At 37.6% G+C, this 21,857-nt stretch overlaps 1 protein-coding gene across 2 annotated transcripts in view; it reads left to right on the plus strand.

The window, feature by feature from the left end:
- MAN1A2 (mannosidase alpha class 1A member 2) overlaps window positions 1–21,857 on the plus strand; it is a 171,766-nt gene that overhangs the window by 49,788 nt on the left and 100,121 nt on the right. For both annotated transcript variants that reach the window (XM_077767382.1, XM_077767373.1), the window contains 2 exons: window positions 9,202–9,320; window positions 14,816–14,896. In XM_077767382.1, the coding sequence (XP_077623508.1) occupies window positions 9,202–9,320; window positions 14,816–14,896 (200 nt within the window). The remainder of the gene's footprint in view (window positions 1–9,201; window positions 9,321–14,815; window positions 14,897–21,857) is intronic.

Here is a 21,857-nt window from a genome sequence, read left to right on the forward strand (position 1 = left end):
TTTCAGAAGTCTAGCCTCTCTATTATGGTACATATAGGCGAGTATTGAAACTTTACTTATGGTATTTGAGATTATGTGGAAAACAACTTTAAGATGTGTCCTTTTCTATTTTATTAGCTTTAATTATTAAAAAACTCTTTTCTATGGTAACTGAAATCAGTGCTCCTCTGACTTCAGTCCTTGGCATCATAGGATTCTTTATGTGCAGATAACAGAAAACCCATTTCAAAATTTCTAAAATAGATTAAATCAGCTCAGTGAAGTCCTAGCATAGATTGGAGTGCAGCTAAGCTTTTTATTTATGTCTTTCCTCCGTTTTCCTCTGTGTGTTGATACCTTCTGGCTGGCTTCTTAGGACGGCCGCCTCGGAGCTTTTATATGTACCTGCTGCCACATCTGTAGAAGAGAGCACTGTAGAGTAGAGAGCACTTGGTTTTCTTAGAAACTTCACTGACTCATTGTTTCTTGTCCCAAATTGGCTTTTGTGCCCATCCTCAAACCAAATTCTATTCCCAGAAGGATGGTGTATATTCCTTTGGCGAACTTCTGGAGCTAGCGAGTGAGAAGAAAATGTTGCTGGATGTAAATTAAATTAGCACTGATACTAATTATTCCAACAGTAATTAATGGAGTGAATTCTTTTTACTTAGGTATCCTGGAGAATTAAGAGCTTTGTTAGGAATAGGTCTTTTTGCATTTAAAAGGAAGAATTTTGATCTGAAAAAGAGTGTTAACTTTGCAGTGCTTTTTCAAGTGTGTCTTTATTTTCTCTATATGTGTCTGTTTATGTGTTTTTATATATGTTTATATGTGAGTTCTTTTTGCTATTTTCTAACTTAACTGGCTTATGACTTCTAATATTTTGTTGAGGATTTCTGCATTTTTATTCATATCGTTCTCTATTTTTCTTACATTATCTTTGTCTTGTTTTGGTATCCAGGTAATGCTAGCCTCATAAAATGAATTTGGAAGTGTTTTCCTCTCACTCCTCATTTTTCTGGAAGAGATTGTTTAACATTGATTTTATTTTCTTCTTCAGTGTTGATAAAATTCACTGGTGAAGCCATCTGCATCTAGAGATTTTTTTTTTTTCTGGGAGGTTTTTAAACTGAAAATTCAGTTTCCCTAACAGTAAGGACCAATCAGCCTATCTACAGTTGACTCTTGAACAATATGGATTTGAACTGCATGGGTCCATTTATATGTAGGGTTGTTTTTTTTTTTTAATATAAATACAGTACAGTTGTGTGAATGCATTTTCTCTTATAATTTTTTTAATAACATTTTTTTTCTAGCTACTTTTTTTTAAGAATGTAGTTTATAATAGACGAACTGTGTGTTAATCAACTGTTATCAGTAACCTTCTAGTAAACCTTGGGCTATTAGTAGTTAAGTTCTGGGGAGTCAAAAGTTATACATGGGTTTTTACTATGTCGGGGTCAGCACCCTTCACCCCAGGGTTCTTCAGTGGCTGACTGTTTTTCTTCTTGGGTGAGTTTTGGTAGTTTGTGGTTTTTGAGGAATTGGTCCATTTCATTTTAGTTACTGATTTTATGTGCATAGAATGGTTGGAGAATTGCCTTGCTATCTTTTGAATGTCTGTGGCAGCTGTCATGATAATCCCCTTTCATTCCTAATATTAAATAATTCATATTTTCCCTCTTTGTCTTTGTCCTGCTAGTAGCTTGGTTTCATTGATCTTTTTAAAAAATGTATCATGGCTCACTTTATATTTTTATTCAAGTAATAACATAGAGTATTACACGAGTTTCTAGTGTACCATATGTTTCAGCAGTTCTGCACATTAGCCAGTGCCCATGGTAGTAAGTGTGCTCCTAGACCCCCTTCACCTCATTCCCCCTCCCCCACCCACCTCCCCTCTGGCAACCGCATGTGTGTTCTGTGTGTGTTTTCGCGTGTGTCTTTTAGATTTCGTTTTGTTTCTTAAATTCCACACACGAGTGAAATCACATGGTATTTGTCTGTCTCTGACTGACTGACTTCACTTAGCATTATATCCTCTAGACCCATCTATGTTGTTGTAACTGGCAAGATTTCATTCTTTTTTATGGCTGAGTACTCTTCTATTGTATTGCTTTTATCTTGGCTTTTATAAATAATGCTGCAGTAAACATCAGAGTGCACATATCTTTTTAAATTTGTGTTTTCATTTTCTGTGGATACCCACTAGTGGAACTACTGGATCATGCGGTAATTCTATTTTTATTTTTTTTAATAGTTTATTTATTTTTGAGAGACAGACAGAGCACGAGGGTGGAGGGGCAGAGAGAGAGGGAGACATGGAATCTGAAATAGGCTCCAGGCTCTGAGCTGTCAGCACGAACCTGATGCAGGGGTAGAACCCACAAACCGCAAGATCATGACCTGAGCCAAAGTTGGACGCTTAACTGACCGAGCCACCTAAGTGCACCCCCTATTTTTAATTTTTTGAGTTAGCTCCACACCGTTTTCCACAGTTGGTACACCAATCTGTATTCCCACCAATAGTATGTAAGGCCTCCTTTTTTTCCACATCCTCTCCAACTCTTGTTATTTCTTGTGTCTTTGGTTTTAGCCATTATGACAGGTGTGAAGTGTGTCTGATTTGTATTTTCCTGATGATGAGCAATGTTGAGCATCTTTCCATGTGTCTGCTGGCCATCAGGATGTCTTCTTTGGAAACATGTCTATTTGTTGATCTTTTAAAATGTTTCCTTTATGTTTTAATTTCTTTGATTTCTGCTCTTTACCATTTTCTTTTCTTCTGCAGATTAGAGTTGATTTAGCTCTTGCTTTTCTAATTTCTTTAAGCTAAGCAGAAACCTAGAGTATGGATTTGAGATCCTCTTTTCCAATGTAAGCATTTAGTGCTATGAATTTCCTGCAGGTGCTGCTTTAGTTGTATCCCAAAGATTTTGGTATGTTGTGTTTTACTTTCCATTTAGTTCAGGATGTTTTAAAATTTCTCTTGAGGAATCCTCTTGCACTATTGCTGAGAATGCAAACTGGTACAGCCACTCTGGAAAACTACTGTTTTGGAGGTTCATCAAAAAGTTAAAAATAGAACTAACTACCCTATGATCTGGCAGTTGCACTGCTAGGTATTTACTCTAAGGATACCAAAATACTAATTCGAAGGGATGCATGCACCCCAATGTTTATAGCAGCATTATTTACAATAGCCAAGTTATGGAAAGAGCCTAAATGTCCACTGACTGTTGAATGGATAAAGAAGATGTGGTTTATATACACAATGGAATTTAGTCATAAACAGAATGAAATTTTGCCATTTGCGATGATGGGGATGGAGCTACAGAGTATTATGCTAAGTGAACTAAGTCAGTCAGAGAAAGACAAATACCATGTGATTTCACTTGTGTGGAATTTAAGAAACAGAACAAATGAACATAGGGGGAAAAAGAGGCAAAGCAAGAAACAGATTTTCTTAACTATCAAGACCAAACTGATGGCTACCCAAGGGGAGGAGGTACAGGGTTGGGGGAAGTAGATGATGGAGGTTAAGGAGGGCACTTGTTGTGATGAGCACTGGGTGTCCTGAGTGAGTGTCGAGTCACTAAATTCTACACCTGAAACTAATATCACACTGTATGTTAACTAACTAGAATTTTAAAATAAAAGCTTAATTAAAAAAATAGAAGAACATGGGAAAAGCCATGTATTTTTCAGCTTGGGGAAAAAAAATTCCCTTGAGTAAGTTATTTAATTTTCAAACTTTCAGAGATTCTCCTCTTATCTTTCTGTCACTGAATTTTAGTTTGATTCCATCATGGTCAGAGAACATACTGCATTTCAATTCTTTTAAATTGTTGAAGATTTACTTTATGATCCAGAATATGGTCTATCTGTCTTGATGAGTGTTTTATTTGTGCTTAAAAAGAATATATCTGTAGTCTGTGGTTATTGAGTAGAATGTTCTCTTGTTAGTTGGATCCCATCGGTTAATGGAGTTGTTCAGGCTTCCTCTGTGCTTGCTAAATTTATGTCCGGTAGTTCTGTCACTCACTGAGAGAAGGGTGTTGAAGTCTTCAACTGTAATATTTTGTCTCTTAACCCCTTTCAGTTTTGTCAGTTTTTGCTTCATACATTTCTTATATTCATATATTCTTGTTAAGTGTTTATGCATTTCGGATTGTTGTATCTTCTTGGTAACACCATAAAAGCCTTAATGCCAAAAAATACAAAAATCTGTAACTAGATATTAGTAAATCTAATTCAGCAAATGTGAGATGAATAATGACTCATGACTATTGCGTGGTTGATTTAATATTCATAAGTTAGTCATTGCAATTGAAAATATTAAAGGAATAAAAGAGAGGAACCATATGATAACAATACTCAAGATCAATCCATGATAAAAACTCTCAGCAGACTTGGTTAGAAGGAACTTCTTCAACCTGATTAAAGGCATTAAAACCCACAGACATCCCAAAATGAAACAAATGGAAAAAATTTGCCACATGTTTAATGTTGAAAGACTAGATGTTTTCCCCCGAGATTATGAATTAGGCAAGGATGGACCTCTCTCACTTCTGTGTAACTTTGTAGTTGAGGCACTACCCAGTACACTAAAGCAAGGAAAAGATGAAAGTATAAAGTTTGGAAATGAAGAAGTAAAATTGCCTTTACTTGTGGTCAACATGATTATCCATGAAGAAGGTCCTAAGGAATCTACTGAAACAACAATAAAGTACCAGATTGAATATAATTAGTAAGGTCAGAGGATACAAGTTTAATATACAAAATAAATTGTATTTAAAAAACAGTTTTTTAGGTTTCTTTTCAGAGGGGGAGAGTGCAAGTAGGGGAGGGGCAGAAAGGGAGAGAGAGAATCCCGAGCAGGCTCTGCACTGGCTAGCACAGAGCCTGATGTGGGGTTCAGACTCATGAACTGCAAGATCATGACCTGAGCTGAAATCAGGAGTTGGATGCTTCACCATCTGAGCCACCCAGGCACCCCAGTAAACTGCATTTCTATATACTAATAATAAATAGTCAAAATACAATTTAAAAATAGTATCATTTGCAACAGCATCAAAAAATATGAACTGCACATAGGTGAATTTAACAAAATATGTATAAAACCTAAACCCTTAAAGCTGTGATTATTGAGAGAAATTTAAAAGGACTTAAATAAATGGAGAGAGATGCCATGTTCCTGAATTGGAATACTCAGTATTGTTGAGATGTCCCAATCAAAATGACTTCTTGTATAAATTCATAGTCTGGCTATAAAATCTGTATAAAAATGCAAAGCATGCACAATGGTGAGAATAGTTTTTTAAAAGGATGAACAAAGTTGAAGGTTTTATATTACCTTATTTTAAGAAGTACTGTACAGCACAGTAATGAAGGCTGTACAGTTTTAGTGTAAGAACAGACAGAGATCAGTGGAAAAGAAGAGAACTAGAACTGCATGTATATGGTTAATTGATTTTCAGCAAAGTGCTCAGGTAATTCAGCAAGTACAAGGATAGTCTTTCCAATAAATCATGCTGGATCAGCTACATACTTGCATAGAAAAATAACAGACCTCGATTCTTCATCGTACATAAGAATTAACTTGAAATGGATCATAGATCTAAACATCAAAGCAAAAAGTCTAAAGCTTTCAGTAGAAAGCATTGGAGAAAATCTTTGTGACTTTGAGGTAAGAAAAGAGGTTTTAGAATACAAAAAGTATAAACCATAAAAGGGGAGATTGGACTTCGTCAAAATTTCTGCTCTCTCAAAGACATTAAGGAAATGTCAGTAAGCTACAAGACTTGGAGAAAGTGTTTGTCACACACACACACAAACACACGCAGATGTACTTAGAATATATAAATAATTTATATACCAAAGAAAGTTTATGAATAGTAAATAAGCACATCAGTTGTCAGAGAAATTAAAATTCAAACCACAACATAATAAATATCCTATGCATTCATGTTAGAATGCATAAAATTTAAAAAACCAACAATACCAAATACTGACAAGGATGGTGAAACAACTAGAAGTCTCCTCCACTGGTGCTGGGTGGATAAAGTGGTATCTTCCGGAAGCCTCTTCGTCAGTCTCCTGTAGAGTTCAACCCAAATCACCCCACAGCTCTCAGTTTTACTCCCAGATGTGGCCATGATGCTCACAGATGGGATCAGATAGTAGTTTTAGTGTTCTTACTAAGTGAGATTTTTGCACCCGTGGTCTGCAGAATCCATTAATTGAATTTAAACGCTCTTCTGTGTTCTATAAAAGTTTATGTAGGAGTTACAATGCTTAAAATTAAGGTAGAATCTATTCTCTGGAACTTCCAGAGTGTGATGTTTTTATAATGGCTAGCTCTTTGAGAACTTCACAAATTCCTCTGTTTCTTGGTCTGTTTTGCTTGTTTAGATTTTATGTTTATTTCATAAGATAGAATTATATATAGAAATGTATTTTATATAATATGCATTACTATATGTATTAAACATATTCTTAGAAAATCATTAGTTCCACTCCTTTTTTTTTTTTCTCAAATTTATTGGTATGGGGTGACTAAAATGGGCTTTTTATACTTAATTTCCTCTGTATCTGTGCGTTGATCCATTTTTTTAAATGTTTAGTTTTGAGAGAGAAGAGAAGACAGAGCATGAGTAGGGGAGGAGCAGAGAGGGAGACACAGAATCTGAAGCAGGCTTCAGGCTCTGAGCTGTCAGTACAGAGCCCGACGCGGGGCTCGAACTCACAAACTGTGAGATCATGACGTGAGCTGAAGCCAGACACTTAACCGACCGAGCCACCCAGGTGCCCTGATCCTGTTTTATTTTGTACTTTTATATTCCCTGACTACTTTTTAGAATTTGTTTAGTGATAGATTCATTGTATAGTTCTTTTAATAAAACTATCTTTTGAATTTATATTTTTGACAATTTTCTTTGTTTCTAATTTGTTAATTTTTGCCTTTAACTTTTCTGAGTCTTTTACTTTTTGCTCAGATTTATCATTTTTCTTCCTTAGTAAAGTATTGTGAATTCAGTTATTTTTCTTATTAAATAGGATACAGTTTTTAAGTTAAGAGTTTTTCTGACAGCTTCATTTGTTGAATCCTGTGTTCTCATCATAAAATTTATTAATGTTTTATACATTCTGCAATGTTGTGTTTCACTTCTTCTTTGACCCAAGGGTAGTTTTAGATTTTTTTTTTTAACTTTTCCAGTTGAAATCTTGAGTTATCTAGGTAAACAATCATAGTGATAGCCAGGAACTCCAATTTTCCCTTTCTCTTCCTTGGTCTGTTTAGCCCATGGCAGAAACCTTTTTTCGTGGAACTAACCAGAATTGGTGCAGAACAGGTGGGTCAGGGCTTTTTCTTTTCCAGACTAGTCAGCACCTTAGAGGAATGTGCACTTCCAGGACTCCATAAATAACTAGAAAACTGAAGCTAACTACCTATAAAAATTGAAATAACAAAAATAGGTACTCTTAAGGATTTAAATAAGCATGATAAATATTTTGGATGAAATACTAATATAAAAAGATACATATTTAAGTGATTGTGGATGAAATAGGGGTATATAGTGATTAAATGGCTTGATAAAATATTTATTATCCTAATAAAAAGCTGAGGAACAAGGAAAAGTAAAAGGAAGGTATGTAATCAGCCAGAACAAACATTCTAGTTAATGTCAACATAAAGAGAGCTAAATGGGGAGAAGACCCAGGAACTTACCAGAGTATGATCGAGTACTTGTCTTGTTAGCAGGCAGGTAATACTTACTGATAAGTTGTAGAAATTATTAGAATCACATGAAGAAGATGTGCTGTAAGTTAAGGACATTATAAGAACAAGTTTGTATAACCTGAAAGCATCAGAAGAAAATGCTGTTTACCCAATGGTAAAAGGAATGGAAGAGAATAGAAGGAAAAGAAAGAATAATAAGTAAGTAATGACAATTACTGAATCCTAAAATACCACCAAGATAACTTGTTGATAAGACGCAGCTGAGTTTAATGTTTACTCTGGAAAAGTAGATCACTACCTAACCAGAGCCTTAGTAGCCTGTCAGAGGACAAAGTTGAGATATTTATTGAGGTTATAAGTCTGGGTTAAGATGGGCCCTTCAGTTGGGGTAGGAGTGTATACTTGGTTATGATTAAGTAAGGATGGTAATACAATAGTTTTGGATTGATAAGCAGAGAATTGGAGGTAAGGAATTTTGGGATATAAACCATCCTTTGATACTTTATGTTTAAGTGTTGATGGGTCTTTCAGGAAGTTCCTAGAATGAACAGTAAAATAATTTTGCAACTTTTATCTTTCTGGCAAAGGTAAAACAGTAAACTCATGTTGATGAAGCCAGTATAATAATGAAGCCATTTTAATGTAGATAGTAATGAGTGTGGATGATTTTCATTCTCAGAAGACAGAAATAATTGAGGACTCATCTGCTGTTATTTATGTGGGGTTTTTTTGGTTTTGTTTTGTTTTTACTGTGCTATTAGATTTGTTTTAGATTGTATTCAAGACTTTTGCAGTTATATTCATTACTAAGAGTGACCTAGTTTCTTGTCACATGTTTACAGTGTCTAGTTTTGGTATCAGCTAGTTTTGTTGAATTTGTTTCTCCCTCCCTGAATTTTTTCCTTTACCTTGGATTTCTCTCTCTTGAAGACGGGTAGATTATTTTAATTTTTTTCTACTTAGATTTAGTTTACTACTTACTTTCTTTTTCAATATGATTAACCTGCTTTTTGATTGTTAAGGATTATTATAGTTTCTGTTTTACTATGGTCTTTTAGCCTTATTGTGCTTTTATTAATATTTCTAAGTATTTTTTTGCCCCTTTTATGAATTTGTATCAGAAGAGCATGGTTCTTATGACTTAGCTTGTCATCTTGAACCATCCTCCCTATTTCCTGAGTTAATCCTTTTTTAAAAACTCATCTCCGCTAAGTAGGTAGATATCTCCTACTGTGACCAGGAAGAAAATGAAGGAGAATTATAATTTTAGTTTCCTTTACCTTCCTATTAGTTGTCAACATGTCATCTTTAGGAATATATATTAAACGGTGTGTTTTATTTATTTTTAGGGAAAAGTGATCCATGTTGGGTATTCTTTTTGGCCCTTATATTCCTGCTTTGATTTTTATATATTAAAAAATTAAAACAGACCTTATATGAAGTGTTTTTAATGACAGTTTCCCCTCCCCCCAATGTAGGAAGTTCACAAATGGGTGCTACCATAGTAGATGCTTTGGATACCCTTTATATCATGGGACTTCATGACGAATTCCGAGATGGGCAAAAATGGATTGAAAACAACCTTGATTTCAGTGTGGTGAGTATATAATTGATGACTTCTTTGATCAATTCTGCAAAGACCGTGTCTAATAAACATAGTAGTTTTGAGCATTTTACTAGCAGTTTAAGGAAATCCTAAATTCCCTGTCCTCTTCTGGGATTAGAGTTGTTATTTAACTTTTGCATCAGATACGTGCCCTTTCTCATCATCTTCCTTTCACTTTTCTTGACCTTATCATTTGAGTGGGTATGTTCAGTGTGTTAAGCAATAGATACCAAAAAAAAAAAAAAATTCCACATTGAACTAGAAATACCAGGACTGCATAAACTGCTTTATAAACAATAAGCATTTTGTTATTTTTAAAAGATTCAGTCGTTCAGTATAGATTTAACGAGCCTTCATGACTAGGCCTATGTCCATCCGTCCAGCATTTTGGCTGGAAGGTGAAGTGATGAGGCTGAAGTTTGAAGCTCACCGCAGCTACAGCCTTACTGTGTGACTTGGGAACGTTCCTTATTCTTTCTGAATGTGTCATAAAATTGCTACTGCAATGCAATATTGTGAGGATTATTTGAGATACTCAGGTACACATTAAGTACTCAATAGATGGTAGCAGTTATTTTCATTATTACCAGTATTCACACACAAGCTGTATGGACTGCTTTGTTCTTTCTGTTCATTATCACCTTTCCTGATATTTATGCTTGTGCTGTAGTCGGAAGTCACTCTTCTACTGTGTTCCCCCCCACCCCCTTGGTAGACCCTGTGTCATTCAGATTGTGATTTAAACCCCTAATTATTTCTTCTCTCATGCTTTCATGATGCTAACCACACAGATATATGGATTACTTTCTTTTGTATGATTCTAGCATTTTGGACATGCATCAGTTGTCATTTGGGTTTAAGTTTGTCTGTGAGTGGCAGAAAATCTAATATAAAATAGCTTACGTAAGATCGACATGTATTTCCCTTTCATGTAAATTAGGCACAGACACCAGCAGGTTAGGGGGCGGCTGAGATAGATCCTTATTGCTCTTTCAGCTCCAGCATGTAGCTTCAGCCTCGTGGTACAAGAGGGTTCCTGGGAAAGATGGATCAGCCTTCCAGTTGCAGAAAAGAGCAAAGATAATGTGACTCTTCTGTGAGACCACGTTCCAGGAATAGGTTACCCTGATTTTGCTTGTATACTTTTGAGTACGTCTGACCCATAGGGCCCAACCTTAATGTAAAGGGGAGGTTGCAAAGCTTAGTCTTTTCTTGCCCCATTTTGCCTTGTGGTCCTTATAGGATGTGCATCTTGTTTAAGAAAATCCCAACGCCAAGGTCATGAGGGTATATTCTTGTGTTTTATTCTAAACGTTTTAAAGTCGGGCTTTTGCATTTAGGTCTTTAATCCACATGAAATTGATTTTGTATGTAGGGTGAGCCGGATCGGCAGCGGTCAGTTGATCTCGCCCCATACGTTTCCCTGCTGTTTGTACGTGCCACATGGGTCCCAGGAGCCTATTCTTTTGGCTTTTTTCTTCATGCTTATTACATCAATACTCAACTGTCTTAACTACAATATTTTCATAGGAAGTTTGGTACCTGATCTTGTTCTACTAGGAAATCATCTTATTAGCACTTCTCCGCTCCTTGTTCTTGTAAGCTCTGGAGTACTGCTGACATTTTGATGAGGATTGTGTTCCATTTACAGATTCATTTGGAGAGAATTGGCATCTGTAGGGTCTCAAATACCCCTGTCCATGAACATGGCAGCTGTATTAGGCCTGATAATCCACTGGTATGTCATTGTATCAGTTGGCTCAGTCAGGAGCCAGGGCCATGACATTTATTTTCATTAGAGGATTTAATGTGTACAGTTGTTAACCAGGTAACAGAAAACTGAAAAGGCAGAAAGAGAACATTGTGGTATCACAAGAGGTAGGAACTGCAGTAAACAGCTTCCTCCGTGGGGCTCTGAGAACAGTGGGGAGAAGTTGGAACTATTAAAATTCAGGAATTTGGGACTCTGTTTCTGGTACTTTAGACACTTTTAAAAGGACTTTTTTTCTTAGAGCAGGGACTCAGACCTCTAAGGAGAAGGTACCTAGCTAGTGCTTGCTGTTCCTAAGGGCCACAGTGAGTGGGGGGACCTGGAACCTGGAACCAGCGGCCACGGCCAGAGTGAAGGACTATTGGTTGGTTGACGCCATCAGAAACTAGAGCAAATTGGAATGAATAAGTCCTTTCTCCGTCCTCCAGCCTTGTATTATCTCTGTAAAACCTCCCGTTGGCGTGGCCCATAAGGAGCCAGCTGGCTAACGAGATGTATGTTCACAGAGTTCCAATTCCAGGATACAAGTGTAGAGTGTGGAAGGGATGAATTTGAACCTGAGGAGAAAGAGCTTAATAATTAGCATAGTCATTTATCATCCCCTTACTTTTAACCTTTCTGTGTCCTGTGTTTTAGCTGTAGATTTTGCATGTAGTATGTATTTGAATTTTGTTATTTTTATCTAGTCTCGGGGTCTTTCAGCTGTCAAGTTTGGAATATCGATATTTATTGTGATAACATGTATTTGGAGCTGGGTCTTCCATCTATGTTTTTCAACCTGTGCTGTGCTTGTGCTTCTCAATGTTTTTATTTTCTGTGTTCCTCATTTTAGATTAAATTACTTCTTGTCTCTTTGTGCCTCTACTACTTTGACATTTTATTTGTCATTTCCGTCATTTTGGGGCTATCCTTAAATTTTTATATGTCTGCTTATCAAAGTTTAAAATGAATCAGTTTCTTCATCCTCCTTCTGCAGACCATAAGATCTTAGAATGCTTCACTTTAGCTCATCTCCCTCTTGTCTTATGTGTAATTGTTGTCTGGCTGGTTCCAACTTGTGTTTGAAACTTCCAAAATAAGGAATAGATGGACGTCTGACAAATGAAGGAATAAATGAGTCATTCATTCATTAAATGCCTCCTTTGAGACAGGCACTGTTCTGGCTTCTGTGAATATAGTAATGAGCAAAACAGAGTCTTATTTCTGCTTGAGTTTGTACTCTAGTTATGGGAGAAAACAGTAAATAAATATTCAAGTCAGGTGGTGATAAGTGCTGTGGAGAACAATAAAGGAGAGCAAGTAGGATTGGGGTAAGTAGTGGTGTGGGGTTGCGGTTTCCATGGGACGGCTAGTGAAGGACACTTTGGTGGCATTTCTGAGAAGAGACCCCGTGGAAATCATGTGGGTCTAAGGCTCTCTCATAATAGATACTATAGTGGAGGGTAGAAAATAGCTTAGTGTCGGTTATTTTCTCTTAACCATTGAAGGGTACAATTCCTTTGTCTTCCTGTTTCTGTTATACTATTGGAAAGTATGCTGTCAGTCTAATTTTTCACAGATAATCTGTCTTTTTCCCCTTGTTTTCATCTTCTCTGTTTGTCTGTGTTCTGTAATTGCATTACCATGTGTCCGTGTGTGGATTATTCTTTAAAGAACTCGTAATGTTCCGTCAGTCTGAGGACTTATGTTTCTATCACTTTTGGAAGATTCGCAGTCATGACTCCTTTGAATAATGCCTGTCTTTTATTCTCTCCCTTCTCTCCCTCTAGAACTTCTCTTATCTTCTGTGTCTCTTGTGAGGAAGGTCTGAATTTTACAAATACAGAATGATACATAATTAGATGTTGATAAGTGTTAATTGGGGAAATAATGGAGGTTAAGAGATATGAGTGATGAAAGTGTACTTTATTATTTTGTATTGTGTGGTTAGAAAAACTCCCTATTTGGAGGCCTGTAAGTAAAGTGTAAAGACTGAGCTTGGCAATTCTAGAACAGCAAGTAGAACCGTTTGGTAATAAAAGTCAGAGACATTGATAGGAGATGATGTCAGATTGGGAGTGGGGAATCTGGTTATGTTGGGTCTTACCAGTTCTTTTACTCCAAGTGTAACCACAAGTCATTGTAAGGGTTTACCCACAGCAGTAACCTGACCTGACTTAAAATGTAAGAGGTTGACTTGTAAGGAGGAAGGTAAAGCTGAAATCAAGGAAACTGTTTACAAAGCTTATTGTTTTGGTGAGTGATAGAAGTCTGCCCTTCCTTCCTCTTTCCCTTCTTCTCTGTATTTATTGAATGTCCGCTGTGTGCCCTGCAGTATACTATAAATTGGGATTATATGAAGTAACGTAAAGCATTTTGCTTTTGTGGATGGGGTGGGAGGAGATTTATATTACTAAAAAATTCCATTGTGAAAATTCTATTTTGGAGATATATACTTGTGTTAGCAAATTACGTGTTCTGCCTATAAATGTTGGAAAGGCCTTAGGATAATAAATGTTTTCTTTTAATGTTTATTAAAAATTAGTTATGAACATTTTTATTTATTTATTTATTTTGAGAGAGAGAGAGAGACAGAGGGAGAGTACATTCATACACACAAGCGGTGGAGGGGCAGAGAGAGAAGGAGAGAGAAAATCCCAAGCAGGGCTCCACACTGTCAATTCAGAGCCCAACACTGGGCTTCAACCCATGAACTGTGAGATCATGACCTGAGCTGAAATTAGGAGGCAGACCCTTAGCCAACTGAGCCCCTCAGGCACCCCTTGAATATTACCTTTATATTAGTTGTGTATATAGTGTGCCTTCTTTGGCCATGTTCTCTGCCCCCTTCTACTTTTCCTTCCATGTAATTAGAATTTTTTTCATCTGTGTCTGTATCTAAATCTAAAGATGTAAATTTATATGGTAAGGTTATTAATACTGCTGTATTTGTGCCAAGTTTCTTTCTGTTTTTTTGTTTGCCTTTAATTTTGTTCATAATTTTTTTCTTCCAGGTAATTTTCATTTTGGGGAAATTCAAGTCATTCTATTTGTTATCAGGACAGTTGGTTTTATGCCACAGAGTACCTCCTTTGCCAAGGAAATTTATGTTGTCACATTTTCTTCTACTTTTTATTATAATTTTTTCTACATTTGTTTCTAAATTATTTGGGTTTCGTTTTGAGAGAGAGAGAGATCACTGAAATGAGTTTCCAAATTTCTAACCTTGGAGTCAGTTTTTTCAACATTATTAATTGAATAATCCATCATCCTATCATTTTTTGGTTCCTCTATTAAAGTTTATTAAATTCTTATATATACTAGGAAAAAATAGTTAAAATTCATGAGAAATATAAGGAAAAATAGGCAGTATGCTTTAGCGATTAGAACAGGGGGAAGGGGCCAGTAGAGAGACCACTCTTCCAGAATTCAAGAAGTGGAGGCTTTCTTGTGAAGAGAATAGTCAAGAGCATCAAATATCTTGATAGTTTCCAGCGACATGTCAGGTACACATGGATGTTTTTCGCCCATAGGAAGCTGTGGGGACAACAATAGAGGAGTTTCAGTAACATTAATAAACGGGAGGTGAGGTCGCAGTTTCATGAGACATAAAGATGTGGCAAGTGGAAAAGACGTTCTCCGCAGGGTGTTTATGAGAAACATATCAAGTATTGAAAATATTTGGAAACTCTAAAGCTTTAATGTGTATGTGAATATTTTCAATATGCTTTCACAGAATTCGGAGGTGTCTGTGTTTGAAGTCAACATTCGATTTATTGGAGGCCTGCTTGCAGCATATTACCTTTCGGGAGAAGAGGTGAGCCACTCCAGTCATACGTTGTTTGGGGGGATGGGCTCCGAATGGACTCTAATCAAGTGAAAGATTCCCCTACCGGCTTATTGATTTGCTTAATTGACTGATACTGAACACATGTAAAGGTTTGCTGGGAGAACTGGCTGGCTCAGGTAGAACTGGCCTTGGGAATAATGATTTCGCCATTTTGAGAATCTCAGTAAAACAAACAAAGCCACAGGTGCTGTGTCTGTGTACACCACCTCTCCCCTGCAGGAGTAGTCCTTCTCCAGGGTTTTGCCACCGCAGTTAATCTCACGGGCGAAACGAGGAGCAGGGGGGAATTAATAAGATCAGAATAAGGAATGGATCAGGATGCATGGATCAAGACCAAAGACCAAAACTTAATTATTAAAACTGCCTGATTGGAAATCGAATGCAGTTTTTTGCCATAAATTTACAATAACAACAAACACAGGAACAACTCTGAACTCTCCTTTCTGGAAGTCTCGTACGCGCTGCACAGAGCTAGACTTGTGACCTGCTGTGATGGCAGAGAGGGTGTGGGAGATTCCAGGGATGGGGTGGGACAGTGGGAGAACGAGAAACCAAAGGAAGAGCTTGTAAGTCATTTCTGTTTAGTTTCCTGAGAAACATACATATTGAATTGGTTTGTTAGTCTACATGATTGCAAGAGCTCTCTGTAAATTTAAGAAAAATTCATCTTTTATGTATTGTAAAGAGGGATTTCTTTGTTGTTGGTATTTAAGAAATATTTGCCTAATCGAAGGTCAGGAAGATTTTCTCTTACGTTTTCTTCTAATAGTATTAGGGTTTTACTGTTAACTTTTAATCTATAATTCATTTTGAGTTAATTTCTGTATAGGCTGTGAGGTATAGTAAGCGTCACTCACAGTTCAATGTGGGGCTTAAACTCAGAACCCTGAGATCGGGACCTGAGCTAAGATCAAGAGTTGGACAGGGGCGCCTGGGTGGCTCAGTCGGTTAAGCGTCCGACTTCGGCTCAGGTCATGATCTCNTAATTTTTGTAGGCAGTGAATATGGGTTAGAATATGGCCAATTTTACTAATTTTATGTCTACTTGGTCTGTCAAGTGCTAGGTGAGGAGTGTTGAAACCTCCAAATAGAATTACGGGTTTGCCTGTTTCTCCTTTCAGTCCTGCCGGTTTTTACTTTACGTATTTGGAGGCTTATTGTTAGGTATGTGCTACTTTACGATCGTTATATCTTCTTGGTAGATCCTTTTATTGTTTTATGATTTTTCTCTTTATCCTCGGTCACATTCTCTGTTCTTAAGTCTAGTTCGTTGATACTGATACAGTCACTCTGGCTCTTTTTACTATAATGCTTGCCTGGTGTATCTTTTACCATATATGCTTTTATGTTTAAAGTTGATTTTCCTGTAGAAAGCTTTGACAGTCTGTTTTTAATTTCTCTGTTTACACCATGTACATTCAGTGTAACTATGAATACAGTTGCATCAAAATCTACCACCTTGTTAGTTGTGTCCTGTTTGTCCCATCTGTTCCTCATTCCTCTTTTCTTTTCTTTTTTTTCTGCCTAATAAAAAAATATACCTTTTTATCTTCCAGTCATTTTTGTCAGCCTTTATTTCTCTGTAGGTTCAGGTTTCTGTCTGGTATATGTTCCTTTTGTGTGGAGAGCTTCCTTTAACCTTTTTCACAGTGTACATCTCCTGGTTGTGATGTCTGCCAGTTTCTGTTGGTTAGGAAGTCTTTATTTCTTCTTCAGTTTTGAAAGATATTTTTTTTGTGTATGGAATTTGGCTTGACTGTTTTTCCCTTCAACACTCTAAAGATGTCACTTCATTAGCTTTTCGAGTTCGCACACTTTGTGATGAGAGGTCTGCTTTAATTCTTTGTTCCTCTATATGTATAATGTGTCTTTCCTCCGCTTTGGCTACCTTGAAGGTAATCTGTTCATATTTTATTTTGTATGAAGAATCTGAGTGATTTTCCTTTTCTTTTTTTGGAGGGGCGGGTAAGACTTCTTTATCTTGTGTGAGGTTCTCTGATCTTCTTAGCTGTATGGTGTGATATCTTATTCATTGTCTTTCAAAATATTTTTTCTGTCTCTTCTGGAATTCCAGTTACACATACATTAGACTCTTTGAAATTGTCTCAACTCTCGAAATCGGTGCCCTTTTTTACCCCACCCACTGCTTTTTTATCCCTTGTGTTCAGTGTGGGTAGTTTTTATAGACCTGTCTTCAAGTTCACTGAATTTTTTTTTCTCAGCTCCTTTGAATCTACTTTTGAGCTTCTTGAAGGCTTTCTGCATCTCTGTTACTTTGCGTTTTAAAAAATTATTTTTAGAGGGGTACCCTGGGTGGCTCAGCCGGTTAAGCATCCGACTTTGGCTCAGGGCATAATCTCACGGTTCATGGGTTCGAGCCTTGTGCCAGGCTCTGTGCTGACTGACAGCTCAGAGCCTGGAGCCTGCTTCATATTCTGTTTCTCTCTCTCTCTGCCCCTCCCCCGTCACGCGGTCTCTCTCAAATGTAAACAAACATTGAAAAACAACTTATTTACAGCATTTCATTTGACTTATAATTTCTATTTCCCTGCTACAGGCCCTCATTGTCTTCATGCTTGCTACCGTATCCCCCAACTAGGTCTTTTAACGTGGTCATCATAGTCGTTTTAAATGCTCAGGTTGTTTTAATCTCACCAAGCTTGGTTTGTCACTTGCTTTGTCTCCAGAAAGCGGGTTATTTTTTCTTGCTTTCATAAGGTATTTCCTAATTTTTGATTGAATGACAGATACCACATATAGGACAGTATACCGAGGTTAATGAGATTCACACCTGGAGCAGCGTGCCTGTGCCATTGGTGTCGGAGTTCGGTCAGTTTAGTCTGGGATTGAACCAGATGTTGATGTTTCATTGCTGAGATGAACCACAGTGTGCCAGTAGCTTCAGATTCTTCTAACATTCCCCTGTTTTTAGAGTGGGCCCAGGCCTGGAAGGTCTCCTTAGCGTGCTGGCTCCGCCCTCCACTCTGGGCATTTCCTGTGAGCCTCTACCTCAGACGGGGTCTCTCTCCACCCCCACCGTGCCTCCCCCAGGCACGACTGTCCTTACCCTGGGCTTACTAACGTTTCTGTCCACACCCTTCTCTGTTTTGATCTCCAAATATCTGCAGCCGTGAATTCACACTAATAGCTCTGATTTCAGCCCAGCACCATAAGGTTCGTTCTGGCTTTCTGCCTTTTCATGGTTCTCACTCTCTCTTCTGACAGTGAGCAACCTGCCTGCTGTCACTTCTCACCTATGAGCCCACGTGCTCCGGCCTGCTGTGTGAAACCACTTTGCCGCCCTCCCCGGGCCGCTGCCTGTTCAGTGTGCCTCCCTCACACGGACCCCTCCAGGGTTTGACTCCCCTTCGCTTGGCTGGCGTCCCTCTCCTCGTGGTGTGAGCCCCTCTCCAGGACGGCGCCGTGTGCACCCTATGCATCCTTTTGGGCGCAGACCCCTGACCTCAGGAGCTTCTGGACTGAAGTACTAACTAATGAAAGGAGGAAGAAAACGGAACTGTTTTTGATGCCTTTGGTTTCAGATTTGTTTCCAAATCAGACATTAGAAGAGGTCTTTGAGAAAGGAGAGCATTTTTTTTTCATACTTCCATGCTTACCTGGCCATGCATTTTGGGGGTGTGGTTGACACCTTTGATTCATTTTACTATCAAAAGGCACGTGATTCAAATTAAATATGAGCAGCTTATGAAAGAGCCAGCCTTGATGGTTGCGCAGTAGACTCCCAGTCTCAAAGGCAGAGCGAAATGTTGCAGTTGTCCGAGAGCAGTAGTAACGTGCTGAAAAAGTATATGATGTTCCCAGCATTCTCATTTTTGCTGTTTTTATGCACCAGACCTCAAGAATGAACATTTCAAAGTGGAGAGAAGCACCTACGCTTTGGAGCTCAGAGGCTCGAGGCCCTACTCTGCCTCCTCTCCATGATGATACTTGGCCCGCTGTTTACCCCTGTAACTTAAATGTTTCCAACTATGAAAATGTGAGAGCATTCACCTGAGAGCTCTTGTGTGGGTTAAGTTATGTGAAGGTGCTAACGGAGGGCCAGACTCCATAGACACTGCGTTACTTTTCTTCCTCCTTTGACGTTCCCCCCAGTGGTAGTCTGTGTTGCTAAGGGGTGGGGAGTCTTTTTACTTGTTTGAAGCTACACATCACAGATTAATTTCGTAGGATATAGTCTACTCAGGTACATGTAAAGAAAACAGGTTTTACTTTTCTTACTGTTTCATACAGTGGAATTTTACTGACCTTTTTATACTTTTCTTCTTGATCATTTTATGTTGAAAACTATGATTCATAACTATTCTGGAAAAGCAACGGTAAATTTCAGATCTGCTAAAAATGAATTAAACATTGAAAAAATAATCCAAATATGGCATTATTGTAATACTGGATATACAAGAAATGCCTACATCTTACGTAAGCCAGAAGATTCATTTATAACTTGGCAAAGTGCATCTCTTATATTAAGGTAGTATGTAACTAGAATAAAGAACGTTTTACATGTGTTCTATTTTCCAGTACAGGGACCCAAATAAAGGTTACATGTCATCTAACAGAGTGTTCCTCTTTCCTGTTAGTTTATCAGTATAATAAATGTGAAACTTTATCATTTTCTTTCTTAGAACAAGGCTCTTTATATTAAGTATTCACAAGTTTAAAAAAACCTTGATGATTTATTATGTTTACTTGATGGCAGGCTCTAATATATGACATTTCTTTTGCAGGGTTGTCTCTTCTCATTTTTTTAATGGTTATCAAAGCAGTATCCCTCCCTTAGTAAGATAATAGCCTAATTTATGTGGATAACTGCATCTGAAATCTGTCAGATAAAATAGAGAAATGTTTATCTGGAGTTTAATCCATGTCTTACAGATAATAAAAAGAAAATAAACAGCAACAACAAAATCTATCTTCACTAAAAACACAAATGTGCTCTGTTGCCGATAGTGTAGGCTTGTTTCTGAATAAGCTCAGGGATATTTTCTAAGACAAATAGAATAGCCCTTTTTGACCCAGATATTTCCTGGTTTAAATATTAGTCATTATTGTCTTTGCTGCACTAATTCTCATTTTATTTTGGAAAACCTGATATTGCTCCAGGAATTGCTGCTATTTCCATTAAAAATTTGACCTCTTCCTTCTCCATAGATGTGCTGGTAATTGGGCAAAACATCCCACTAAGCTTTGCTGCCTCAGATAACATTTTTAAATACACTAACATTTTCCTTTTAAATGTGTGAGTTCATCTGTATATTTGTACACATTCTTACATGTTTAAAGTTATGGCCAATACCAGTCACGATTGTGGTTATTGGTTTGTCAAATCAGAAGACAGAGTTTGGAGCTAGCTACCACAGAAGCTAGAAATTTAGGAGTGAAATCCAGGGCAGGAAGGAGCCACAGAGGAGAAGCTCAAAATTCTGCATACATGAAGCTATATGTTTAGACCACATGGTTTTATTTCCTATATGTTTATAGACCTCTACCATAATTTTTGGTGTAAGATAGACTCTAACCCTTCCACATTCTCTGCCTGGTAAAAAATTTCAAGGTCCAGCTCAAAGATTATTTTATTTATTTTAAGCAGCTCATTTGCCTGTAATAAAATGCACTCACTTTAATTGTATAGGATGTAATTAAATGTTTAAGTTTAAAAATTTTAAATATAATTTATCGTCAGATTGGCTTACGTAAATACAACACCCAGTGCTCTTCGCAACAAGTGCCCTTTTCAGTGCCCGTCACCCATTTTCCCTCTCCCCCACCCCACCCCCGTCCACCCTCAGTTTGTTCTCTGTGTTTAAGAGTCTTTTAATGGTTTGCCTCCTTCCCTCTCTGTTTGTAACTATTTTTTCGCCTTCCGTTCCACATGGTCTTCTGTTAACTTTCTCAAGTGTATAGTTTAAAAGTAACAATGTGGATGTTTAAGAAGTACTTGGAAAGATATTTTATTGCAGTAGTGTTTTTAGTAGCCAGTGCAGGGGGGAAAAGACCTGAATATTCATCTAGTGGGGAGTGGTTGAATAAATGTCTTACTCTAGAATACTGTACAGCTGTGAACGTAAGTTTGGTGTATTTTATCTAGGAAAAATATGCTTGATATATTCAATGACAGAAGTAAGTTACAGACCAACAGTTAGAGCTTGCGGTATGTGCGTGCGTACTCAAGTTCTGTCTCTAGTTAGTTAACCATTGCGGTATTTGGGGTAAGAAATAATAGTTTCTTGGACCCAGATGGGTTGCAGAGATGAGAAATTAAATGATTTTCTTCAAGGGATTTGGGAGGACAATTCCAAAGGATTGGGCGGCGGGGAGGTGAGGCAGAAGGAGGAGCTGGGTCTGTCTCCAGGTTTCAGAGTTTTGGTTCTAGACTGATGGTAGGACAGTTACTAGAAATTGAGCATTTTAAGAGCATTAAATTAGGAGAGGAAGATCATCAGTTCATTTTAAGTATTTTGAGTTTGAGGGAGTTTGCTATATTTTAGTGGAAATAGGTAGTAAGCAGATGTAATGGAGCTGGTGCTCGTTGGAGAAGTCTTGATGAGAAATATAAATTTGGGAGTCAGTGGCTGTGTAGCTGATAATTGAAAGCAAGCACATGTGAAATTGCTCAGGGAGACAATTTAGGATAGGAGGAGAGGGGGACCTGGAATCAAGCCTGGAGGAACACAGTATTAAAAGGTCCAGTATGAGGAGTATGAATCACTGAAGGAGGCCGGGAGATTGCGAGGTGACACAAGGGAAGAAAGTATTTTAAGGAGGAACTGGTCAATAATGACTAAAAAATGATCTGTGCTGAAGCGTACAGCTAATTGTTATCAAGATCCATTTCAGTGCAACGATGGGGGCAGAAGCCATGTTGAAATAGTCTGAGGAGTGAGTGGGAGGAGAGGAAATGGATACAGTA

This window comes from Crocuta crocuta, unplaced genomic scaffold, assembly GCF_008692635.1.
Source record: "Crocuta crocuta isolate KB4526 unplaced genomic scaffold, BGI_CrCroc_1.0 scaffold180, whole genome shotgun sequence".
Lineage (NCBI taxonomy): Eukaryota > Metazoa > Chordata > Mammalia > Carnivora > Hyaenidae > Crocuta > Crocuta crocuta.